This window comes from Urocitellus parryii, chromosome X (assembly GCF_045843805.1).
Source record: "Urocitellus parryii isolate mUroPar1 chromosome X, mUroPar1.hap1, whole genome shotgun sequence".
In the NCBI taxonomy this organism is placed as follows: Eukaryota; Metazoa; Chordata; class Mammalia; order Rodentia; family Sciuridae; genus Urocitellus; species Urocitellus parryii.
Window position 1 is genome coordinate 69,144,517 of NC_135547.1, and position 23,804 is coordinate 69,168,320.

The window sequence follows — 23,804 nt, forward strand, 5'->3', positions numbered from 1 at the left end:
ACAGACTATACCACCCAACATCAAGTAGCTACACTTTTTTCTCAGCAGCACATGGAACCTTCTCAAAAATAGACCATATACTATGTCACAGGGCAACTCTTAGACAATACAAAGGGGTAGAGATAATACCATGCATCTTATCTGATCATAATGGAATGAAACTGAAAATCAATGATAAAAGAAGAAAGGAAAAAGCAAGCATCACCTGGAGAATGAACAATAGGTTGCTGAGTGATCAATGGGTTTTAGAAGACATCAAGGAGGAAATTAAAAAATTCCTAGAGTTAAATGAAATCACAGACACAACATATCGGAATCTATGGGACACATTGAAAGCAGTTCTAAGAGGAAAATTCATTGCTTGGAGTTCATTCCTCAAAAAAAGAAAAAACCAACAAATAAATGATCTCATACTTCATCTCAAAATCCTAGAAAAAGAAGAGCAAAACAACAGCAAAAGAAGTAGAAGGCAAGAAATAATTAAAATCAGAGCTGAAATTAATGAAATTGAAACAAAAGAAACAATTGAAAAAATTGACAAAACTAAAAGCTGGTTCTTTGAAAAAATAAATAAAATTGACAGACCCTTAGCCATGCTAACGAAGAGAAGAAGAGAGAGAACCCAAATTACTAGCATACGGGATGAAAAAGACAATATCACAACAGACACTTCAGAAATACAGAAGATAATCAGAAATTACTTTGAATCCTTATACTCCAATAAAATAGAAGATAGTGAAGGCATAGATAAATTCCTTGAGTCCTATGATCTGCCCAGATTGAGCCAGGAGGATATAGACAACCTAAACAGACCAATAACAATAGAGGAAATAGAAGAAACCATCAAAAGACTACCAACTAAGAAAAGCCCAGGACCGGATGGGTATACAGCAGAGTTTTACAAAACCTTTAAAGAGGAACTAACACCAATACTTTTCAAGCTATTTCAGGAAATAGAAAAAGAGGGAGAACTTCCAAATTCATTCTACGAGGCCAACATCACCCTGATTCCGAAACCAGACAAAGACACATCAAAGAAGGAAAACTACAGACCAATATCTCTAATGAACCTTGACGCAAAAATCCTCAATAAAATTCTGGCGAATCGGATTCAAATACATATCAAAAAAATTATACATCATGATCAAGTAGGATTCATCCCTGGGATGCAAGGCTGGTTTAATATACGGAAATCAATAAATGTTATTCACCACATCAATAGACTTAAAAATAAGAACCATATGATCATCTCAATAGATGCAGAAAAAGCATTTGACAAAGTACAGCATCCCTTTATGTTCAAAACGCTAGAAAAATTAGGGATAACAGGATCATACCTCAACATTGTAAAAGCAATATATGATAAGCCACAGGCCAGCATCATTCTGAATGGAGAAAAATTGAAGGCATTCCCTCTAAGATCTGGTACAAGACAGGGATGCCCTCTCTCACCACTTCTGTTCAACATAGTCCTCGAAACACTGGCCAGAGCAATTAGACAGTCAAAAGAAATTAAAGGCATAAAAATAGGAAAAGAAGAACTTAAATTATCACTATTTGCAGATGATATGATTCTATACCTAGCAGACCCAAAAGGGTCTACAAAGAAGCTATTAGAGCTAATAAATGAATTCAGCAAAGTGGCAGGATATAAGATCAACACGCATAAATCAAAGGCGTTCCTGTATATGAGCGACAAATCCTCTGAAACGGAAATGAGGACAACTACTCCATTCACAATATCCCCCCAAAAAATAAAATACTTGGGAATCAACCTAACAAAAGAGGTGAAAGATTTATACAATGAAAATTACAGAACCCTAAAGAAAGACATAGAAGAAGACCTTAGAAGATGGAAAAACATACCCTGCTCATGGATAGGCAGAACTAACATCATCAAAATGGCGATATTACCAAAAGTTCTCTATAAGTTCAATGCAATGCCAATCAAAATCCCAACAGCATATCTTGTAGAAATAGATAAAAGAATCATGAAATTCATATGGAATAATAAAAGACCCAGAATAGCAAAAACAATACTAAGCAGGAAGTGTGAATCAGGCGGTATAGCGATACCAGACTTCAAACTATACTACAGAGCAATAGTAACAAAAACAGCATGGTACTGGTACCAAAACAGGCGGGTGGACCAATGGTACAGAATAGAGGACACAGCAACCAATCCACAAAACTACAACTATCTTATTTTTGATAAAGGGGCTAAAAGCATGCAATGGAGGAAGGATAGCATCTTCAACAAATGGTGCTGGGAAAACTGGAAATCCATTTGCACCAAAATGAATCTGAATCCCTATCTCTCGCCGTGCACAAAAGTTAACTCAAAATGGATCAAGGAGCTTGATATTAAATCAGAGACACGGCATCTGATAGAAGAAAAAGTTGGTTATGATCTACACGCTGTGGGATCGGGCTCCAAATTCCTCAATAGGACACCCATAGCGCTAGAGTTAACAAATAGAATCAACAAATGGGACTTACTCAAACTAAAAAGTTTTTTCTCAGCAAAAGAAACAATAAGAGAGATAAATAGGGAGCCTACATCCTGGGAACAAATCTTTACTCCACACACTTCAGATAGAGCCCTAATAACCAGAATATACAAAGAACTCAAAAAATTAGACAATAAGATAACAAATAACCCAATCAATAAATGGGCCAAGGACCTGAACAGACACTTCTCAGAGGAGGACATACAATCAATCAACAAGTACATGAAAAAATGCTCACCATCGCTAGCAGTCAGAGAAATGCAAATCAAAACTACCCTAAGATACCATCTCACTCCAGTAAGACTGGCAGCCATTAGGAAGTCAAACAACAATAAGTGCTGGAGAGGATGCGGGGAAAAGGGCACTCTTGTTCATTGCTGGTGGGACTGCAAATTGGTGCAGCCAATTTGGAAAGCAGTATGGAGATTTCTCGGAAAGCTGGGAATGGAACCACCATTTGACCCAGCTATTCCCCTTCTCGGTCTATTCCCTAAAGCCCTAACAAGAGCATGCTACAGGGACACTGCTACATCGATGTTCATAGCAGCTCAATTCACGATAGCAAGACTGTGGAACCAGCCTAGATGCCCTTCAATAGATGAATGGATAAAAAAAATGTGGCATTTATACACTATGGAGTATTACTCTGCATTAAAAAATGACAAAATTATAGAATTTGGAGGGAAATGGATGGCATTAGAGCAGATTATGCTAAGTGAAGCTAGTCAATCTTTAAAAAACAAATACCAAATGACTCCTTTGATATAAGGGGTGTAAACAAGGACAGGGTAGGGACGAAGAGCTTGAGAAGAATATTTACAGTAAACAGGGATGAGAGGTGGGAGGGAAAGGGAGTGAGAAGGGAAATTGCATGGAAATGGAAGGCGATCCTCAGGGTTATACAAAATGTCATATAAGAGGTAAGGAGGGGTAAGTCAAGAGAATACAAATGGAAGACATGATTTACAGTAGAAGGGGTAGAGAGAGAAAAGGGGAGGGGAGGGGAGGGGAGGGGAGGGGGGATAGTAGACAATAGGACAGACAGCAGAATACATCAGACACTAGAAAGGCAATATGTCAATCAATGGAAGGGTAACTGATGTGATACAGCAATTTGTATACGGGGTAAAAGCGGGAGTTCATAATCCACTTGAATCAAACCGTGTAATATGATGTATTAAGAACTATGTAATGTTATGAACGACCAATAAAAAAAAAAAAAAAAAAAAAAAAAAAAAAAAAAAAAAGAAGAAAAAGTCTACCCAAATCTTCATAATGTAATATCAGGCTCAGACTTCCTTAATAAGACTCCTATAGTGCAAGAATTAAAATCAAGAATCAATTAATGGGATGGATTCAAACTAAAAAGCTTCTTCTCAGCAACAGAAACAATCAGTGAGGTTAATAGAGAGCCTACAGAATAGGAACGAATTTTTACCACATGCTCATCAGTTAGAACACTAATCTCTAGGATATATAAAGAATCCAAAAATCTTAACACCAACAAAACAAATAACCCAATCAATAAATGGGCCAAGGAATTGAACAGACACTTTTCAGAAGATGATATACAATCAATCACTAAATATATGAAAAAAATATTCAACATCTCTAGCAATTAGAGAAATGCAAATCAAAACTACTCTAAGATGCCATCTCACTCCAGTCAGAATGGCAGCTATTATGAAGACAAATAAAAATAAGTGTTGGCAAGGATGTAGGGGAAAAGGCACACTCATACATACTTTGCTGGTGGCACCACAAATTGGTGCAACCAATATGGAAAGCAGTATGGAGATTCCTTGGAAAACTGGGAATGGAATCGCCATTTGACCCAGCTATTCCACTCTTTGGTTTAAAACATACCCAAAGGGCTTAAAAACAGCATACTACAGGGACATAGCCACATAAATGGTTTTAGTAGCACAATTTACAATAGTTAAACTGTGGAACCAACCTAGATGCCCTTCAGTAAATGAATGGATAAAGAAAATGTGGTATATATACACAATGGAATATTATTTGGCATTATAGGAGAATAAAATCATGGCATTTACAAGTAAATGGATGGGCTGGACAATATAATGCTAAGTGAAATTAGCCAATCCCCCCCCCCCGGAAAAAAAAAATGCCAAATGATTTCTCTGATTTAAGGATGCTGATCCATAATATGCTCTAGGGGGTAGGAATGGGAGAATAAAAGGAACTCCAAATAGGACAAAGGGGAAAAAGGGAAGGAGTGGAAGGGAGGGGGCATAGGGGTAGGAAAGACAGTGGAATGTGATGGTCATCATTACACTAAGTATATGTATGAAGACACAAATGATGTGACTCTACTTTGTGTACAACCAGAAATATGAAAAATTGTGCTCTATATGTATAATATGAATTGTAATGTATTATATTGTCATATATAACAAATTAAAATCTAAACAAAGAATACAAAGAACAATAAATCCTAGGATATGGAGTGAAAGGTACACTTATTCATTGTTGCTAGAACTACAAATCAGTTCATCCACTTTGGAAAGCAGTACAGAGATGCCCAAAATGATTAGGGAGGAATCCACCATTCTTACCCAGCTATCCCATTCCTTGTTATTTATCAAAAAGAACTATAATCATATTATAGTGATGCCTACATATAGATGTCTATAGCAGCACAATTCATAATAGTCAAGTTACAGAACCAGCATAGGTATCCCTCAATAGACGATTGGATAGCCAAAAGGTGGTATTTATACACAGTGGAGTTTTACTCAGCCATAAAGAAGAATGGTATTATGTTATTTTCAGGAAAATGAATGGAACATCATGCTGAGTAAAATAAGTCAGACTCAGATAGCCAAGAGCCAAATGTTTCTTTTATATGTGGAAACTGAGAGAAAAAAAGATTAAAAATGGGGACAAATCTCATGAATATAAAAGGGAGAACAAGAGAGTAGAGGAAAGAGAATGAGATGTAAAGAGATGGGGAAGAGAGGAAGAGCATGGGGAGAAGATTACCTCTACATAGGGAAGGGGAGTGGGAGGGGAAGGGAGGAAGAAAGGGAATTGCATGGATGGTGGAAGGAGACCCTCATTGTTATACAAAATATATGTATGAAGATGTGAGAAAAAAAAGAATAGCGTTACCCTAGATTAGGTAGAGAGAAGTGATGGGAGGGGAGGGGAGGGGTTGGGGAGATAGGAAGGATAGTAGAATGAAACAGACATTATTATTACTGTGTGTATATATGTGACTGCATGACCAATGTGATTCTGCAACCTTTATACTCAGAAAAATGAGATATTATATCCCATCTGATTCAAATGTAAAAAAAATAAAAATAAAATAAAATGCAATACAGATTTTAAAAAAACAGAAAGTAGGAGGGATGGGAAAGGAGTAGTATAGTAGAATGAAATTAACCAAACTATATCATGTGCATATATGAACATGATTTCTGTAAATATTGAATGAGGTTCAAAATACATGATATGGTTAGAATAGTGGCTAACAACATAATAAGTACTGCATAAAGGTCAGCATAGTAGTTAACATGAAAATAAACCCTATAACCAGAATATCTGGATCCTTACCCTGATACTTGCCAGATGTGTGATTTTAGGCAAATTATTAACCTTTGTATGCCTCAGTTGCCTCACATATAAAATGGGTAAAATTCGTACCTACTTCATAGGATCGTTATGAGAAATAACTTAAGTTAATACTTGTAAATCTCTTAGAACAGTCCCTGATACATGGTAAGTACTGCAAAAGTATTTTCTTTCTTTACTAAAAATATTATTGGAAGCAGCTGAAATCAACTTCATATTGTTTTTTTCTTGTTTCCATAGATCAGAGATAAAGAATGTTATCTTTGCAAATTATGAAGCTGTGTAGGCAAACCACACCAAAGTCAAAAAGCACAAGTCTGTCCCTCGTGTATCAAACTCTTCTTTTCCTTCTCTCCCCATAAAATAAAACACTCCAGCTTGTTCCAAAATGACCTTGGGATATATGTATCTAGATGTACAGAAAAAAAAATACAATATCCTTGAGTCCAAAGGTAGGAGGTACCCACTCACCTTTGACATACACATATACACTGGCCTTGCCATTAGAATCCTTGGTGTCAGCCACATCTTTGTAACTACATGTGAAGTAGCCAGTGTCACCAGCTTCTGTGTGGAAGATAGTGAGTTGGTTGCAAGTGAAAAGGTGGTTATCAGAACAGGGATATTCCAAGATGCGGGTCCGACTCCCTGCAAGTCCAATGCCCCAGGTCCAGGTCATGGCAGCCAATCCTCTGAGAAAACAATGCAAAAAAATAAATAAACAAACAAATTAATTAAGAAAGCAAGCCATACTAAAGAAGGTCTGGGCGAGACAATGCAGAAGTAGCCATACTTCAGGCCCCTAATTCTGAAGATTTAACTGTAGCAGATAGCTTGATGCACATGAAAGTATTGGCAACTGAAATTGGGATACTTAGTTATGGGCTAGATGAGAATCTGAAAAGCAGGTAAGATTCAAAGACATGTCAAGTCTTTGTCTCTATCTTCCACTGCAGTTCCTCTTCCTCCAATATTCAGCCAGCTTTCTCCCCAATAGGGGTGCTTTGAAATTTTGGGAAAACAACTTACAAAGGTGTAAGAAAATATTACATTAAGTCATTCCTTATGTCCTTTCTGTCTCTACTGTTTCCACTTGGCAAATAAGCTCAGGAAGGCAAAACGCCTTATCCAAGAAGTTGCTGATAGGACCAACAATGTGTAAGCTAGATCTCAGTGTAGATTTTTTTCCACATTTATTTTCTCATTAAATTTTAAAATCTCTTCTGGGAAATGATTTGAGCTCTGAAAAGATATGCACCTGGATGACATTCTCTGCATTCTGTGAGAAAGCACCGAGGACAAAGTTAAATTTAATTCCATTACAATTATTCCACATGCAGACAAAATGAATGGAATCTATCTCCTTCTCCTAATGTTATGTTTGAGGATATTGGGTGTCCCCCAAAGTCCCATGTGCGAAAAAAATGCAAAACATTTAGAAGTAAAATGATTGGGTTACAGGAGCCTTAACACAATTAGTGAACCCTAACCCTAACCCTAACCCCTGATAGGAATTTACTGAGTAGTAACTGAAGGCAGGTGCAGTGTATATGGAAGGTGTGGATCATTGGGGGTGTACCTTTTGGAATATATTTTGTCTTAGTTGAGCAGAGTTCTCTCTTTGCTTCCCAGAGCCATTTCTTGAGCTGCTTTCCTCTATGACACCCTGCCACCATGAAGTTCTGCCTCACCTCAAGCCCGAAAGAATGGAGTCAGCCATCTATAAACTAAGACCTCTGAAACCATGAGCCCCCAAATAAATTTTGCCTTCTCTAACTGTTCTTGTCAGGTCTTTCAGTAATAGCAATGAAAAAGCTGACTAAAACACCCACCAAGGATAATTCTCACCTCCCTCACCATTTGCACAGCAAAAACAACCATTGTAAAAAACAAAAAAGTGGGAAGGAAAAAGAACCTGGATATTGATTCTCAGTATTATTGCTGTTACATAATCTTGACTAGTTACTTAATTACATAATCTTGACTAGTTACTTAAGCTTATGTTGCTTATCTGTAAAACAGAAGCTGTAATCCTCCTCTCCCACTGAAGGTGTGAAGATTCATCCAGAAACCTTTGAAAAGTTTTATCAATGGAAGGAAACCACATGTGTGGGAGGCAGTGGGAGTGGGGTAAGCTTGAGCCAAACTTGATTCCAGTTCTCCAAAGATAGACACATTTCCCCACATCATATCATAGTATCTGTAGTATGCACATATTTGTTTAACCACGGTTTATCATGGCTCCTAATTTTACTACAGTACCCCAAAAGTAGAACATGAAAGAATGTGAGAGACAACCACTCACCTCAAGCACCTTCTATAAATGCAATATACTTTCATTATTTTGAAAAGATGATATGTTGCCATGAGTGTGATTCAGACTGTTGAAAATGGGGATTGTTATATAATGCCATGAGAAAGAAAGATCAAGAGAGGGATTGGTAGGGCTGGAGATGTGGCTCAAGTGGTAACACGCTCGCCTGGCATGCGCAGGGCACTGGGTTCAATCCTCACATAAAAATAAAATAAAGATGTTGTATCCACTGAAAACTAAAAAATAAATATTAAAAATTTCTCTCTCTCTCTCTCTCTCTCTCTCTCTCTCTCTCTCTCTCTTAAAAAAAAAAAAGATAGGGATTGGTTAGAAAGCAACATTGCAAATTTTGCTCCCAAGAATCTTGTACCCTGAAGCTTCCACTGTAATTGGAAAGAAATGAATTTGAGTAGTAGTTCCTCAGTCTGACCCCTATTTCTTCTTTCCACTAAAGTCTTACTTCCAATAGAAGCATGGCTTCTTTAAGGTATGTTTTGCCCAATTATGGGGTCTTTGAATAAATTGAATGCCCTCAGAACCAAACATCCTAAGAGAAATCATTCCAAACCCACTATGAGGGTCTGAATTGTATAACCTCAAAATTCACATTTTGAAGCCCTATCCCCCAACACATCAGAATGTTACTGTATTCAGAGGTAAAACTTTTAAAAGGTGATTAAGTTAAAATGAGTTCATTGTTGTGGATTCTAATCCAACATGACTGGTATCTTTATAAGAAGAGGAGATTAGGACACACAGAAACATCAGGGATGTGTGCATACAGAAAAGAGAAAGAGAAAGGGTGGGCATCTGGAAGCCAATGAGTAAGAACTCAGGGGAAACCAATCCTGCTAACGCTTTATCTTAAACTTCTAGCCTCCAATACTATGAGGAAATAAATTTCTGGCCTTGAAGTCACCCAATCTGTGGTATTTTGTAATGACAATGCTAGAGAACTAATACACTCCCTAAAGTAGTCAGAGCTGCCATATTAAGTAAACATTATTGTTGATCCTTGAATTCCATGAGAACTTGTTGCCAGTGTTGCCATTTCCTGATTCCTTCTTGCCTTACCTGACTGGAGTCTGAAAACTGACATTTAGAGCCAACAGAAGATACTACTCTTCTGGATTTCATCCCTATATGTGCAGTATCTCTAACTGCTCTTGGTAATGCCCAAGTCCAACCCAAACTAGTTTGTGAAATCCTCACACATGAACAGCGCACATTATTTGTCCTGTACTTGGACACAAAGAATTAAAGCAGCAGACAGAATCTTGGGCTCATGGATAGGCAAAGTTTTCCTTAAAGTGCCTCATAAATATTTTAGTTTGTGAAAGTCTCTATCACAAATTGTACATTTTTATAACGATTTAACAATTCAAAAATCATTATTAGCTTACAGAGCCCACAAAAATTGGCTGTGTGTTCTATGATTTGCTTGGTCCAAAATCAATCAATTCAAGCCCCCTTTTTATGCTTGAATTCCTACCACAGAATTCCAACTTCAGTTTCAATACCTATTTTAAGGAGAATTTGAGAAACTCACATCATTATCTTTCCCCTCAAGGTGTATCATTATATCCCAATGAAATCTCTGACAATTTTGGCATCATCAAAAAGAATAACTTTGTTATTAATGAAGTTCCATTTCCTATGAAAAGAATCTATTGTAATATGACATACCATAAAAATCAAGCATAAGTTAGACATGCATTAAATTAGAAGATTTATTGAAAATGGGGCACATGAATAATTATTTATAGTAGTGTGGAGGGGTGGCCAGAATATGAGGATCTTTAGGAAGAGCATCACTTGATAGAAGAGTTAAAAACAAAAGCCTTGGGTTTATAGACCAGGGAGTGGAAAGGAAGAATTTGGCTGAGTGTGTTCATGTGCCATGCCTCTGATTTAGGACCATTATCAATTCCCATCAGATAGGTTCTGCCAATCACCTTCCTGGATATTTGGTTGATTTTGAGTGGAAACTTCTACAAATATTAAAGGAAGAATACTATAATACGGTCTGGGTTCTGAAGACTCTGATAGCCAATTCATGAGCCTGAGCCTGAACAGCTGGAAGCATGGAATGATTAGGATTCCATTCCCAATAACATTCTGTGGAGTCTAAAAGCTTGGGCTTTATCAAAGTATGGCTTATTTACCTTATCTACCTTGTATAAGATGTTGAATTAGCCTATCAGACAAAAGGTCTGCAGTATATAGTTTGAGAACTTGAACAATTTGCAAAAGGAAACACTACTAAAGTCTACCTGAATAGTGACACAATCCCAACACACACACACAAAAAAAAAAAAAAGAAAAGAAAAACATGAAAAATCCCACTAGGCAAAATGTAAGCTCAGCCTACTTCATAGAATTTCCAAGCATCAGAAAGTATGGAGGGTTGCTGGTACATTGGCACGATTGAAAAGCCATTGGGAGTCAGGGAATTCTACCATTTGAAATCTTAAATGTCTTCTCTTTAGGCCTTGGTTTCCTCATTTGTAGAGTTGATAGAACATACCTGACAGAGTTATTATGACAATTTAATGAGCTGATTCATGCAAAGTGCTTAGAACAATGTCTGGCACAGACTGAAGTACCCCCAAAATTACTGTCTCACACTCCACTTCTCCATAATAAAATACTGTAGGCTCTACCTTCAAAATATATTAAGAACTTGACCTCTTCTTATCCCCTCCACTGTTGGCTCATTTCATTTATCTCATAGATAACTAAAGTAACCTTCTATTTCCCCTGTGAACTATATCCGCTGTAACAGTCAGAATAAACTTTTTAAAGAACGTATCAGATCAAATCATTCTTCTTCTTAATTCTTTCAATGGCTTCCCATGATATCCAGAATAAATTCAAAAACCTCCTTATGGTCTACAAGACCCTGCTAACTGTCCAGTCTAATCTATCTTTCTCCCCATCACTTAATTATTTTCTCTTCATTCCATCCTTCATTCTATTCCTTGACATATCAAAATTATACCTTTGTGTAGATCTTTGCATTTTTTTCTATGCCTTCTGTCTGGAACCCTCTTCCTCCAGATACCTGCATGGTTCTTTCTTTTACTTCTTTAGGTCTCTGCTCAAATGGCATTTCTAATCTGACCAAGCATTTCAAAGAAATAACTTCTCTTCATCCCATCACCTTGCCTTGCTACTATCTCAACTGCACTTATCATCTTCAAATATACCCTACAACTTCTTATTTATTATATATATTATCTGTCTTTACCATTGGGATTTCAGGTCCATGAGAGCAGAGATCTTTATACTATATATTATCTCATCTTCTGGACTTAGTCCAGTCTTAAATAAATATATATTGAGTAAATACATGAAGATAACCATCCCTGCTTCGATTCTATGGGACTGATGTGGGTCTAAATATATCAAGCACTTGAAACTTCTATGAAAGATGTATAGTCCAACTTCTAAGCCTTATTTGAGGTTATTCCTTTTTCTAAAATATCCTCCATTCTAAATATATCCTGAAACTTCCAATTGAGAGTTCTTATTCCTTTCAACATCCCTTTTTTTTGAGTGGCTGTCTTGTTCATTCAACTGTGATGTGATCTGCTAGAAAGCAGAGAATATGTCTTACCCAGTTATGCATGTGTGGAAATTCCAAGCATCAGACAGAGCACTCTTCTTCTACAGAATATAAGCAGTGAATTATTTTTCTCATCAATAATTTATTTGCTTTTTGACACTAAGGGGAGGGATTAGAATTTGCCTTCATCAACAATAGTTTTCCATATAGCAAATAAATGAGATATTATTTACATTTATATACAATAAGTAAATGCAGGGCCCCCAATAGTTTTTAAACTTCTGAGAAATCATTTATCTTTAGAAGCCATTCCTCCTTCATTTTATTCCTATGCCCACCTCAGTCCCTATTAACATGTTTTCCAAATTCACTTTCTTTTGAATCCTCCTAGAACTGACACAGATCTAACCTGAAGTAGCAATCAACCACCCATCCATAACTAAACCTGTTTCACATGCATCAACTGGGTTAATTGTTTAAAATTAATAGTTAATTCGAGAGCTGTGATTCATGAGGCCCAGAGAAGAGGCTTTGGAAACAATTACAACCTATTGGAATATGATAGGACAAGGCACAGCAAGTAATCACTGGCAACTCCTCTAACTTCTGGTTTACAGGTCAGATGCCATTCAGGGGTACTGGGGTAAAGGGGACCAATGAATAGGAGCTAAAAATGAAGTGAAGCAAGCTTCTCAATCATACTCTATACCTTAAGATGTGGCTGGAAAGGCCCCCAGGTATGGAAAAGACAGCTTTTGTGGCCTTCAATTCTGACTCAAATCTACTGGTCAAGATTAAACTATACTTTTAGGATCCCAATCAGCTAGGGGAATAGTTCAGCTCATAAAGGAGAATACAATAATTCACAGTAGCTAGGATAGAAGACCTCACCCTCCAATGATATAGGAAACAAGTTGCATATCACCACTACCAATAAAATATACCTAGTATAAGTCACTTTGTTCTCCTCTTTTAAATAAAATCTTCACTGGTTTAGTTGGGCATATGGCATTCTGGCAAAAAAAAAAAAAATATATATATATATATATATATATATATATATATATATATATATATATATAAATAATTACATTTCCAAGCCTCTCTTGCAGCTATGTGTGGCCATGTAACTAAGTTCTGGGCAAGAAGATATAAGCACAATTAGTGTGGAAAAATTTTCTATGTATCCTTAAAGGGAAAAGGCATGTCTCTCTCTGGCATTCTTCTTTTTAACTAGCTGGAATATAGACATGGTGACTGAAATTCAAGATGCCATTTTGGACAATGTGGTGTAAGTCATCAGTTAAGGAAGACAGAGTTACAATACAGAAAGAGTCTAAATTTCTAATTATTTTATGGAAGTGGAATAATGGCTATAGATATCGATCTTTGGGAATTTTTCCATCAAATAGTGAAATCTTGTGTCTAAAATCACTGTAAATTTGGATTTTCTATTGCATATACTCCAACCTTATTTTATTGATACATTGGGCTATAAGTTATCTTAAAGAAGGAGGGAGATTCTGCTCTTTTTCAGTTCAATTCAACCCAATATAAATTTATTGAGCACCTGCACCTACATCACAGAATTTGCCTATTCTTTCTTTCTTGAAACTCTCCTCTACCTTGATTTTCCCTTGTTTCTCCTTTCTATTTATTATCCATGCACTTTCCTAACTACCCTTTCTTCCCACTCTTTCCTTAAGTACAGGGTCTCCTCAGGATTATGACCTTTCTACTGTTCTCTCCTTACTTCAAACACTCTTTTATTATCCTCATCTCTATATATAATTTCAACTCCTATCCAGTTTCTGTGAATGATTCTTATATTTCCAATACTAGCCTGCCTAATCTCTCATATATGCCCATGCCTATTGTTCTTACATTAAGAAATTCTAGTAGGCTATTTCAAACTGAAATTTTCCTCTTTCTCCTAGAAGTGCTATCTAATTCACCAAGAGAAAGAGCATGAAGGTAAAGACAAGAGTTAGCAATTAGATATCCTTTAGATATTTTTTGGAAATATAAAGTTCTGCATTTGGCTACATATGTGCACATCTATAAGAAATATGATGCTTTGATAGAGAAGAAATAGGTACCTTTTAAGAAAAGAGTACCATTAATTTAACTATTACCAAACCAAGCCTATAGTGTCACACACCATGCTTTTGACATTTTTCAAAATAAACAAGAGCAAGACGCTTTTCAAGAGAATTAATGCACACATTAGTCAGATAAAATGGTATATGAGTTTAAAGTAATTCCCAAAATTTATGAATAAAAAGGGAAGACAAGAAGAAAAGCACCTGGATTCAACTGAAGAACTAGCCCGTGCCACCTCCAAGAAATCCATTTTTGTGGAAAACAATATCAATAAATCTTAACTTCCAAAACCTATTCTCTATGATTATAAAATAATTTTTAAAATTTGTAGTAGGAACAAAACCATGTTTCTGTAAACTTCCTACATGGGTATTTTAATTACAACAAAATGAAAGTCTTGATATTATTACCTGCAAGTAATGTCAAACACTCCACCAGCCTGGATCACCACTTGATCTCCCAAAATGTTCAGTTTGGGTTTCATCAGGGTCTCTTCACTGGCAAGACCTGAACCAAAATAAAATTTCTTGCCATTAGAACTTTTCAAAATTTGTCTTCAAATACATCCAAATATCATTCCACATGTACAAACTTATGTGTATATGATGTCAATTACTACAATTTCTATAACAGCAAATAATTAGAAACTACCAAATGCCCATAGAAAGGGGATTCATTAAATTATAATATATGAACATGGTGAGCTACAATATCTGTAGAATGGTAATAAGTAATTTTTATATACCAATAAAGGACAGTCTCCAAAATAATTCAAATGAAGAGCAAAATATAAGTCAGTGTGTATAGTATATAATATTTCTGCAAAATAAGAAAATAAATTAATTCACATGTACATATAACTTAAAAGCACATGAAATTCGATACAGTTGGTTGTCTCAAAGCAGGGAAACTAGGAGGATAGGTAATATAATGGCACTTTTCAGTGTGATTACCTGTGGTAGACTGAATTGTTTGCAATTATTGTTCAGAACCACCTACCCATGAGAGTGAGAAGTATCTAATTAACAGCCTCACTGATGTTGAATTTGAATATGCCAATTAATTTTAACCATTTAAATAGGGAAATGACAGTACTTCAGTTTTGGTATGAGGTTTTGAGAAATTTCACATTTATGTTTAATTTATTCATCTTACTCTGTTATGGAAAGAACTTGACCTAGTTAGGTTGGTATTTTAAGGAGAATTTGAGATAATTGGAGCATTTGGTTCAGAGGCTGGAACCAAATCTAATGGAATTCAGATTGAATCATCACAACCTCAGAGTTGCATAAGTAAGATGCAAATGTTTGTTTCACCACTATATCAGGGATTGAACCCAGTGCCCCTCACATGTGCTAGGCAAGCACTCTACCACTGATCTACACTCCCAGTTCATAAATTTTTAATATGAAATACAGACAATGGAGTTCTTAAAATAACTTTATTAAGTATAATTGAAATACAACAAACTGCAAAAATTTAGTGTAAAATTTGATCATTTAAACATATATGTACACACATAGGAAACTCTCACCACTATGGAGATAGTGAATATATTCATCATCCAAAAAATTTTCCTACAAATTTTCATGTTTATATTTTTCTACAAAGTGCTCCATTTGTAACCCATCTATTCCTGCTCCCAGATCTGCTTTCTTTCAATATAGATCCTTTTGAAATTTCTACAACTTCAAATAAATTTAGTTATACAATATATACTCCGTTATGCCTAGTTTCAATAACTCAGAATAATTATTTTGAAATGCAGGTATGTCATAGCATCTATCAATATTTAATCGCTTCTTATTTCATAGCAGTATTCCATTGGTTGGATATATCACATTATGTTTTAGAGATTCATTTGTAGGTGGACATCTGAATTGTTTCAAGTTTGGACTACTGTGAATAAAGCTGCTATGAGTATTCATGTCTTTGTGTGGACATATATCATCACTTACCTTAGATAAACACACAATAGTGGAATGATTACATGGTCCACATTATAAGTCTACCTGTATTTATTTAGCTTTTTAAGCACCTGACATTTTTCTGAAGTAGTTATACCATTTTGCATACCCATCATCAAAGAAGGAGAGTTCCAGTTGACTTCATATTCTTACAAATATTCAATATGGCCTTTTTCTTGGCAGTGCTGAGAATTAAACCTGGTGGCCTCTCATATGCTAGACAAGAGTTCTAGCACTGAGCCACAACCCCTACCTGGTATTATAGAGTCTGTTACATTTTAACCAAACTAATGAGTACGTTGAGGTATTTTATTGTGGTTTTGATTCGCATTTTCCAAGTTACTAATCGTTGCATATAAGTTGATATGCTTTTTCATCATTTCTTTTGAGAAATGTATGTACAAATCTTTTGCCCCTTTTGTGGGATTTAAAAAAAACTTTTTTTTTTTGAGTTGCAAGAGTTCTTTGGAAACTCTGAATAGAATTCATTTGTTTAATATATGTGATGCTTGCTCTGGGTTTTGGACTGGTTTGTTCCACAATATTTTGAGGAATATAGGTGACCTATAAAATACATTTAGATAAACTTTCGATTATATACCATGATAATAAATCTCCTATTAAAAATAAATAAGCCAAGAAACAAATATTTATTGTCAATCATTTCAGGTGTAATGAAACTAATATTGGGGAACTATTAAATATGCTAATAGTTACACTTGCTCACTAGATCACCACAACAAACCTGTCAGTAGATGCAAGTATGATCCTTCATCCTGAAAATCAGAAAACTGATGCTAAAAATATAAAAACTGAGGCTTATAATCAACCTTTGTTCTATCTACCACCCGCTTCATTATACAGAATACAGGTATGATGATGTGAGGGGAAAAAAAAAAAGAAGTATGTCACATTAGACTGGGTAGAGAGAAGTGATGGGAGGGGAGGGGAGGGAAAGGGGGGAAAGGAAGGACAGCAGAATAAAATAGACATTATTATTGCTGTATGTATATACATAACTGTATAACCAATGTGATTCTGCAACCAGTACACTCAAAAAATGAGAAATTATACCCCATCTGATTCAAATGTATGATATGTCAAGATCATTGTACTGTCATGTGTAACTAATTAAAACAATTTTTTTTAAAAATGGAAATAAATAAATGAATGAATAAATAAATAAAAGAAGCATGTACTATTTCTTAGTAAGTTTTGCTGTTGGCATCTGTAGAGTTCGGCTCATCTTTTTTCCCACATCCAGTGTTAATGGCCTTGTGCCAAATCATCCAAGCAAGTTGCTAAAACTTAATTGTATTCAGATATGGTATTACTTCACATTACATTGCATATCAATGTTCTCCAGAATATTTTTTCTCTTTGTGTTGTTTTCACATATTTTAAGGTTCAGTGTGATAATATCATATATATATATATTCAATGTTTGATGATCTAATCAGGATAATTATATTTCCATCTCCTTAAACATTTATAATTTATTTTTGCTGAGAACCTTTGAACTCCTCATTTCTTTATTCAAGTTACAATAATAATTAACTGCTACTTTCTCTGAGGCTCCCCAGCAACAAACTATAATACCATAATTATAGGTCTTATTTCATTCTGCCTCACGGGAACATAGCATGTTGCCTTTGTTTGACCCTCTCAGAGACTGAGAGCAATGTCATGTTGGAAACTGTTTTTATTCTTCACTTAACTCCTTACTTTAAAATATCCAACAGAGTCTGTCCCATGACCAACTCAAGGTATGAACCATGTAACAGGCTAGATGATATAAGTGCAACAGATGTCTCAGATATGGTCATTGCACCCTGTCTACTGATAAAACCACATGTCAACAAGTTATTTTATTGAATTTGTTAAAGTACTACAAAAGGTATGAAAAAGAGGTCTGGGAGCTTGGACAGGGAGTGGTCAATTCCATAAATGTTCAGTAAATAAATAAGTGATATATTTTGAACAATTTAATAATTCATCCCATCTAATACAGAATTTGAGAACACAGACTGTGAAGACATATAATCTAGCTTTATGACTCATTTCCATCATGTGTCACCTCTTTGCAATCATCTCATATATATAATGGGAATAAAGTAGAAACTATCACATACATTTCTGGTTAAGGTTTTAAAGAAAAATTATGCTCCATTTGTGTAGTTGAAATGCATTCTGCTGACATGTATAACAAATTAGAACAGATAAATAGAATGATTATTTTTAAAAGATTTCAAAGGTTAATACATCAAGAACACTATTTGTCCAGTAAGTATTATATTATTATTACTGGACAAATAATAAAAATTTAAAAAATATATTATTATTATTATTATTATTATTATTATAAAATAGCAGTATTTCCCTTGATTTTCTGCCTCAGTATCTATGAGTTCTACCATTAGCATCACTACTCAGAGCTGAAGATGTGCCTCTTGAACTTGGATTCTCCCTGGGAATAGTGTGTATACAAGAGACTGGGAAGCAGTTTCATGACTCTTAGAGCTCTTGTGTTCAGTATAAAATTGTAGATCAGTACAGCTGTCAGTTTTGAAACTACAATTCTTCAATAACACTGTTAATGGTCACCAGCTCCCATTTTGTGAAGGAATTTGTCTTGTCTAGTTGGAGAATTTCTATCAAATGATGAGCCATGTATGCCTGGAACATGATCTCTTATATGCAAGGAAGACTTTACCACAAAAGTGCAAGCACACATACACATGCACATACTCACACATATACTTTCATATATATATATATATATATATATATATATATATATATAGAGAGAGAGAGAGAGAGAGAGAGAGAGAGTGTGTGTGTTAGTTTTCACTAGTAGTATCTCTAAGCTCCATGGAACAGAAGAAGGAGTGCTTCTCATATTTTACTTATTGCTGTCCATTTTGCCAGGCACATTAAATGTACATTGTTATAAGTTAATTATCATCTCCATGAAAAAAATATTGATTGCACTTTGCTTATGAAACATAAGGCTTAGATGTGACCATGCCTACAACATGTTAGAGGAAATACTTAGAACAAGGTAGATTCAAAACTAAAATATCTGGCTCTGATGAGGTTCATTTTCAGTTATATTAAAATCACCCTTCTTAGCCATCCCATGAATCCACTGCAGAAAGTAGAGAAAAAGTGGGAGAAGAAATGGACATGCCTCTCTAAGTTTAGGGGTGATAGCCCCTAAGCCCCATTAACTTATCCTCCTTTGCTGGTTCCTAGCTCTTTCTCAATTCATCTTGAGCTTGCTTGTGCTTTATGGACTTTTGACTTGTTGACTGAATTTGTTTTTCTTAGAGAAGATGTAGGAGCCTTCTCAGGAAGTAGTGCATAAAAGAGTTGGTAGTTGTCTTGTTATAGCAGAATATTTTCAAATTCAATGTGAATAACAAACATTGAGAGTTCAGCATATACAAAAAGGCTACGTAGAGCATAGTGTGTGTTCCCTTTCTCCAAATATGTTAGTCTTTAGCAAGAGCAACAGTCTAGTTTGGACAAAGACAAAATAATGAAAATGCACCTGAAATTTAGATGTACTAATGTATAAACCAAGAAAATCTGGAATTTCTGCTCCTTTTGATTATTTGTGTGTCTGTGCAAGAAAAACTGGTGAAGGAACATGGGCTTATATAAGAAACCACCCTTCAGAAGTTTGAAGAAGCTAAAGAGAAAATAAATGGAAAGGGATTAAATAATAGAAGGCAAAAGAAGTTCTTTTATATAAATATATTTGCTGGACTAAAAGAAACAACTTTAGGAAAAGTCAGTAGCTAGAATCCAGTAACTTGAAAGAGAAAAAAAATTGGTATAAATTTGAAGCATTGACATGGGCCCAGACAGAAAGGATCTCAGTCCCTTGACAGCCAGTAGGGAAAAAAACACGGCTAACATTCATTAAGAAGTTTTACAAGTATCGATAAGTACTACCATTATCTCTAGTTTACCACTGATAAAACTGAGACACAGAGGTTATGTCACTAAGGATTACACATTTAGTAAGTTGTGCTTTGATTTAATCCAGACATCTGACTCCAAAGCCTGTACTCCTAACCAGTATAGCATACTATCTTAACAAATAGCCAACTCGTAGGGCTGAACCTGTAGGTTGTGATTGAATATCAGTTCTGCCTCTGACTATTTTTCAGCCTAATTTGATGCTAGGAGAAGTATAACCCCTAGAAAAAGAGTGAGATCAAATCTCTTGAAGCTCTGTTAGACACATGTGGTTTAGAGTTAAAAGAACTGGGGGAACAAAGGAGCCTCAAACCAAGTTCTTTCTAGAACCCATAGAGTTGGCCCACTGAAAAGTCGTTTCCACCTGAAGTTGACAATCCAGGCAAGCTCCTTTTAAGCCTCTTCCATATCATACCCCAAACCCTAGAGCTGCCAGTGGTGAGAAAATTTCACCTCCAATTCTTCATAGTAACATTTGCCAAGAGGAAAAGCCAGGCTCAGGTTGACAATACATCAGAAGCAAGAAAGCATGTGCCCTTCTATAGGAGCAACTTAGACAGAAATTGTCTTTCTTGTTAATCACAGGCCAAGGTCAGGCACATTCTTTCCTGACCTTGCATATTGTCTAGGAAGGCTTCCTTGGGGAGTCAATTGCTGAAAAGGGGGAAACACCATGCAGGAAGCTGGGGGAGTAGAGAGTGACAGTTCTTAACATAGCATTTCGGAGACCCATGAAAGTATCTTCCTTTCCCTCCCACCCCCATAGTATATCTATTTAGTTATTCTGCTTCCCTTTCTTTCCCAGTACTATAGATTAGCCTGTGTCACCTAAGATCAAACAATGTAAGCAAAGCATTTTTACAATTTCTGAATTGTATAAATAATTCTATATAATTCTCTCCTTTTCTTGAAGAAACGGTTCCAAAGGAAAATATAAACTAAAACGTACTGTTTATTGGTCCTCTCATGTTACCTCCTCTAGGCCAATATTCCCCTCCAGAAATAGCATTCTTTATGTACTCCAAATACCACAATACTACAAATAGAGGACAACTGATTCTGTGCAGAAGCAGTGAGCCTAGGGCATAAAGTAATCTATGATTCAATCTCACAGAATCTGGTTTGCTTTTATATAGATCAACTGTTGGTAGGAACTTTCTGGATCATCAGAACACATTTAAGTACAAAGGGTTCCCTGCTTGGTCGCTACCAGTTTAGTCCAGATGGTAGCAGATATGGTAGGATGGACTATCATTCATGGCTCTAAACCTTTTAGAATCTCCCTTTGCCAATTCTGATTAGAGATCCAATTTCGTATTTCCCACAGATGAAAAAAATCAATCAGCCCTAGAGAGCTGATACTCAAAAAAACTTTCTCTGATTACAATAGGACAATCATGATAAGTCAAGAGCACTGGAATTGGGGTTTACCTTCAGTATATGGTAATGGGCTGACTGAGGAGGCAACTCAAGTGTCAGGAAGGGGCAGGGGCATATTATCTTCCAGGTCCTGCCAGGCCCTGAGTGGCAGGCAAACAGTGTGCTTAAGAATATAGAATCTGGAGTCAACTTCCTAGATTTGAATTCTGACTCTCCCACCCATTATCTCTGTGATTATGGATAAATTACTTAGTCAAACTGTACCTCATTTTCCTTAGTTGTAAAATGGAGATGATAATAATGCCATCCATCGGATAGGGATATTGTGTGAATTAGGGTTAAGATGTATAAAGGGAAAAGTGTCTGACACACAGCAGCACTTGATCCAAAAGACATATTTTCTAGGCCAGATCTGGCTCCTGACTTGCTGTGTGATCTCAGATATATAATTTCTCTTGTCCTCTTGTTCCATAGCTTCTTATCCATAAAAGCAGGGGAACTAGACCAGCTAGGTTTTTGGTTGTATTTAAAAAACTTTCATGCTGACATGCTGTGGTGTTAAAAGCTCATAAAATGGAGCATATAAACCATCCTCAGTGAATTCATGCCAGTGATGAAATGGTCTGGATTTTCTGACAAGGGAAATAGCCTGAAAGGATGAGGAGGTTTACTTACCAAAGCAGCTAACGCTATGAAACAAGTATATTTGGCCTGAAGGTCTAAAGAGTTCAAGCTCATTCCTCCAGAGATCTGGTAAATTAAATGAATGGGAATGAAAAACAACATGCTAAGTGATGAAGCCAGACTCAGAAAGTCAAGGGATCAATGTTTTCTCTCATATAGAGACAATAGAACAAAATAAGTGGAGTAAAGGTAGGGAAGACCCCATGAAAATAGAAGTGAGATCAGTAGGGGAAGGGGATTGAGGTGGAAAGAGGAGGAATGGGAAAAGAGAGGAACTGTAAACTGAAATAGACCAAATTATTCTATGTGCATGTATGAATATACAAAAAATTATTCCACCTTTATGAATATCTACAAAGTACCAATTTAAAAACCAATAACTATATAGAAAGGAAGACCAGTAGAGTAGAGGAAGGGGAACAGGAAAAGGGAGAAAGGTAGGGAAAGAGGAAGTACTGAGTAATTAAATGGAGCAAATTATATTCTTTGCATGTATAGATATGTGAAAATGAACTCCACTATCATGTATCCTGAGAAGAAGTAACTTCTGATCTAGGGCTTAAAGATTTAGCAAAATTCTGCTGTCAGGAAAGTACAGGGCTCTTCAAATAGGGGAGTACAATGAGACAAATGACAAAGGCAGAAAAATCTACAAGGGCATATTTGGGCAGGCAGAAGATCACTGTTGGTCAGAGCAGAAGGATGAATGCTTTCAAGCAGGATTGGGATAATTGAACTACATACCATACTATAAAATCAAAGCTGTGTGAACAATAATCAGCATCCAGGCAGAAAGTGAACACTTTATGCTAAATCACTTTGTCCTTTGGATGTTTTGGGCTTTAATATTGAACCTCAACATTAGGCATAGACAATCTATATTGAACAAGTTGAGTCATGTGCTATCTCAAAATACAGAAGATTTAAGAATTTTACTTAGGCTCATAAACAACAAAAAATAGACACTAAACATAAATACAGCAAATAAAAGTTGGAAATTGGATAAACCTACTCGTCAGATAAAATTCAAGTTCACTCTGCAATGACCCTGTTAAGTCCTTCAGAGGACAGAACAAGCAAACTATGACTCACCAGCAGCAAACAAGTTACATAGTCATCTGTGTGCAGAGAAACAATAGGGTGGAATTGAAGGGTAGGTTTAAAGGAAGGATCTTGTTCTCTATTTATTGGCTTGACTAGTCTTACTACTGAAAGTCACTGAGATGTGATTAGCCATCACAAGCACCTTTTGCCACATATTTTTCAGGTGTGAAACCCTCCCCACAACCACATTCAAAAGACAACAGTGACATTTAGTGTATTGGTTTCCTCTCCAACTGGATGTCTAACTCCTAGTTTGTCTTCTGTGTTGCCCTGATTCTAGGATGGGATGGGCTGAAGAATCAACATATATTAGTGATTCACTTCAATTTTGTCTTAGATAAATCACTGAACTTAGATTACAGATATTGTTATATGTGCTTTTGTTACTTTTTAAAAAAATGATTGTATAGCCACAGGAAGTTTCAAAGAGAGTAAGAAAGGCCCTATATACATTATACTCAGTTTACCACAATGGTTAAAACTTAATTATAGAACAATGTCCAAAACAGGAAACTGACATTGGTACATGTATAGAATGCATAAACACCACTGTAATTGAGATACAGAATATTCTATCATTGCAAAGA

At 35.9% G+C, this 23,804-nt stretch overlaps 1 protein-coding gene across 1 annotated transcript in view; it reads right to left on the reverse strand.

Moving 5' to 3' along the window:
- LOC113199412 (vascular endothelial growth factor receptor kdr-like) overlaps window positions 1-23,804 on the reverse strand; it is a 308,409-nt gene that overhangs the window by 252,745 nt on the left and 31,860 nt on the right. Inside the window, exons 3-4 of the mRNA XM_077793590.1 lie at window positions 14,506-14,602; window positions 6,582-6,802 (exon numbers count right to left, since the gene is read on the reverse strand). Of these exons, the coding sequence (XP_077649716.1) occupies window positions 6,582-6,802; window positions 14,506-14,602 (318 nt within the window). The remainder of the gene's footprint in view (window positions 1-6,581; window positions 6,803-14,505; window positions 14,603-23,804) is intronic.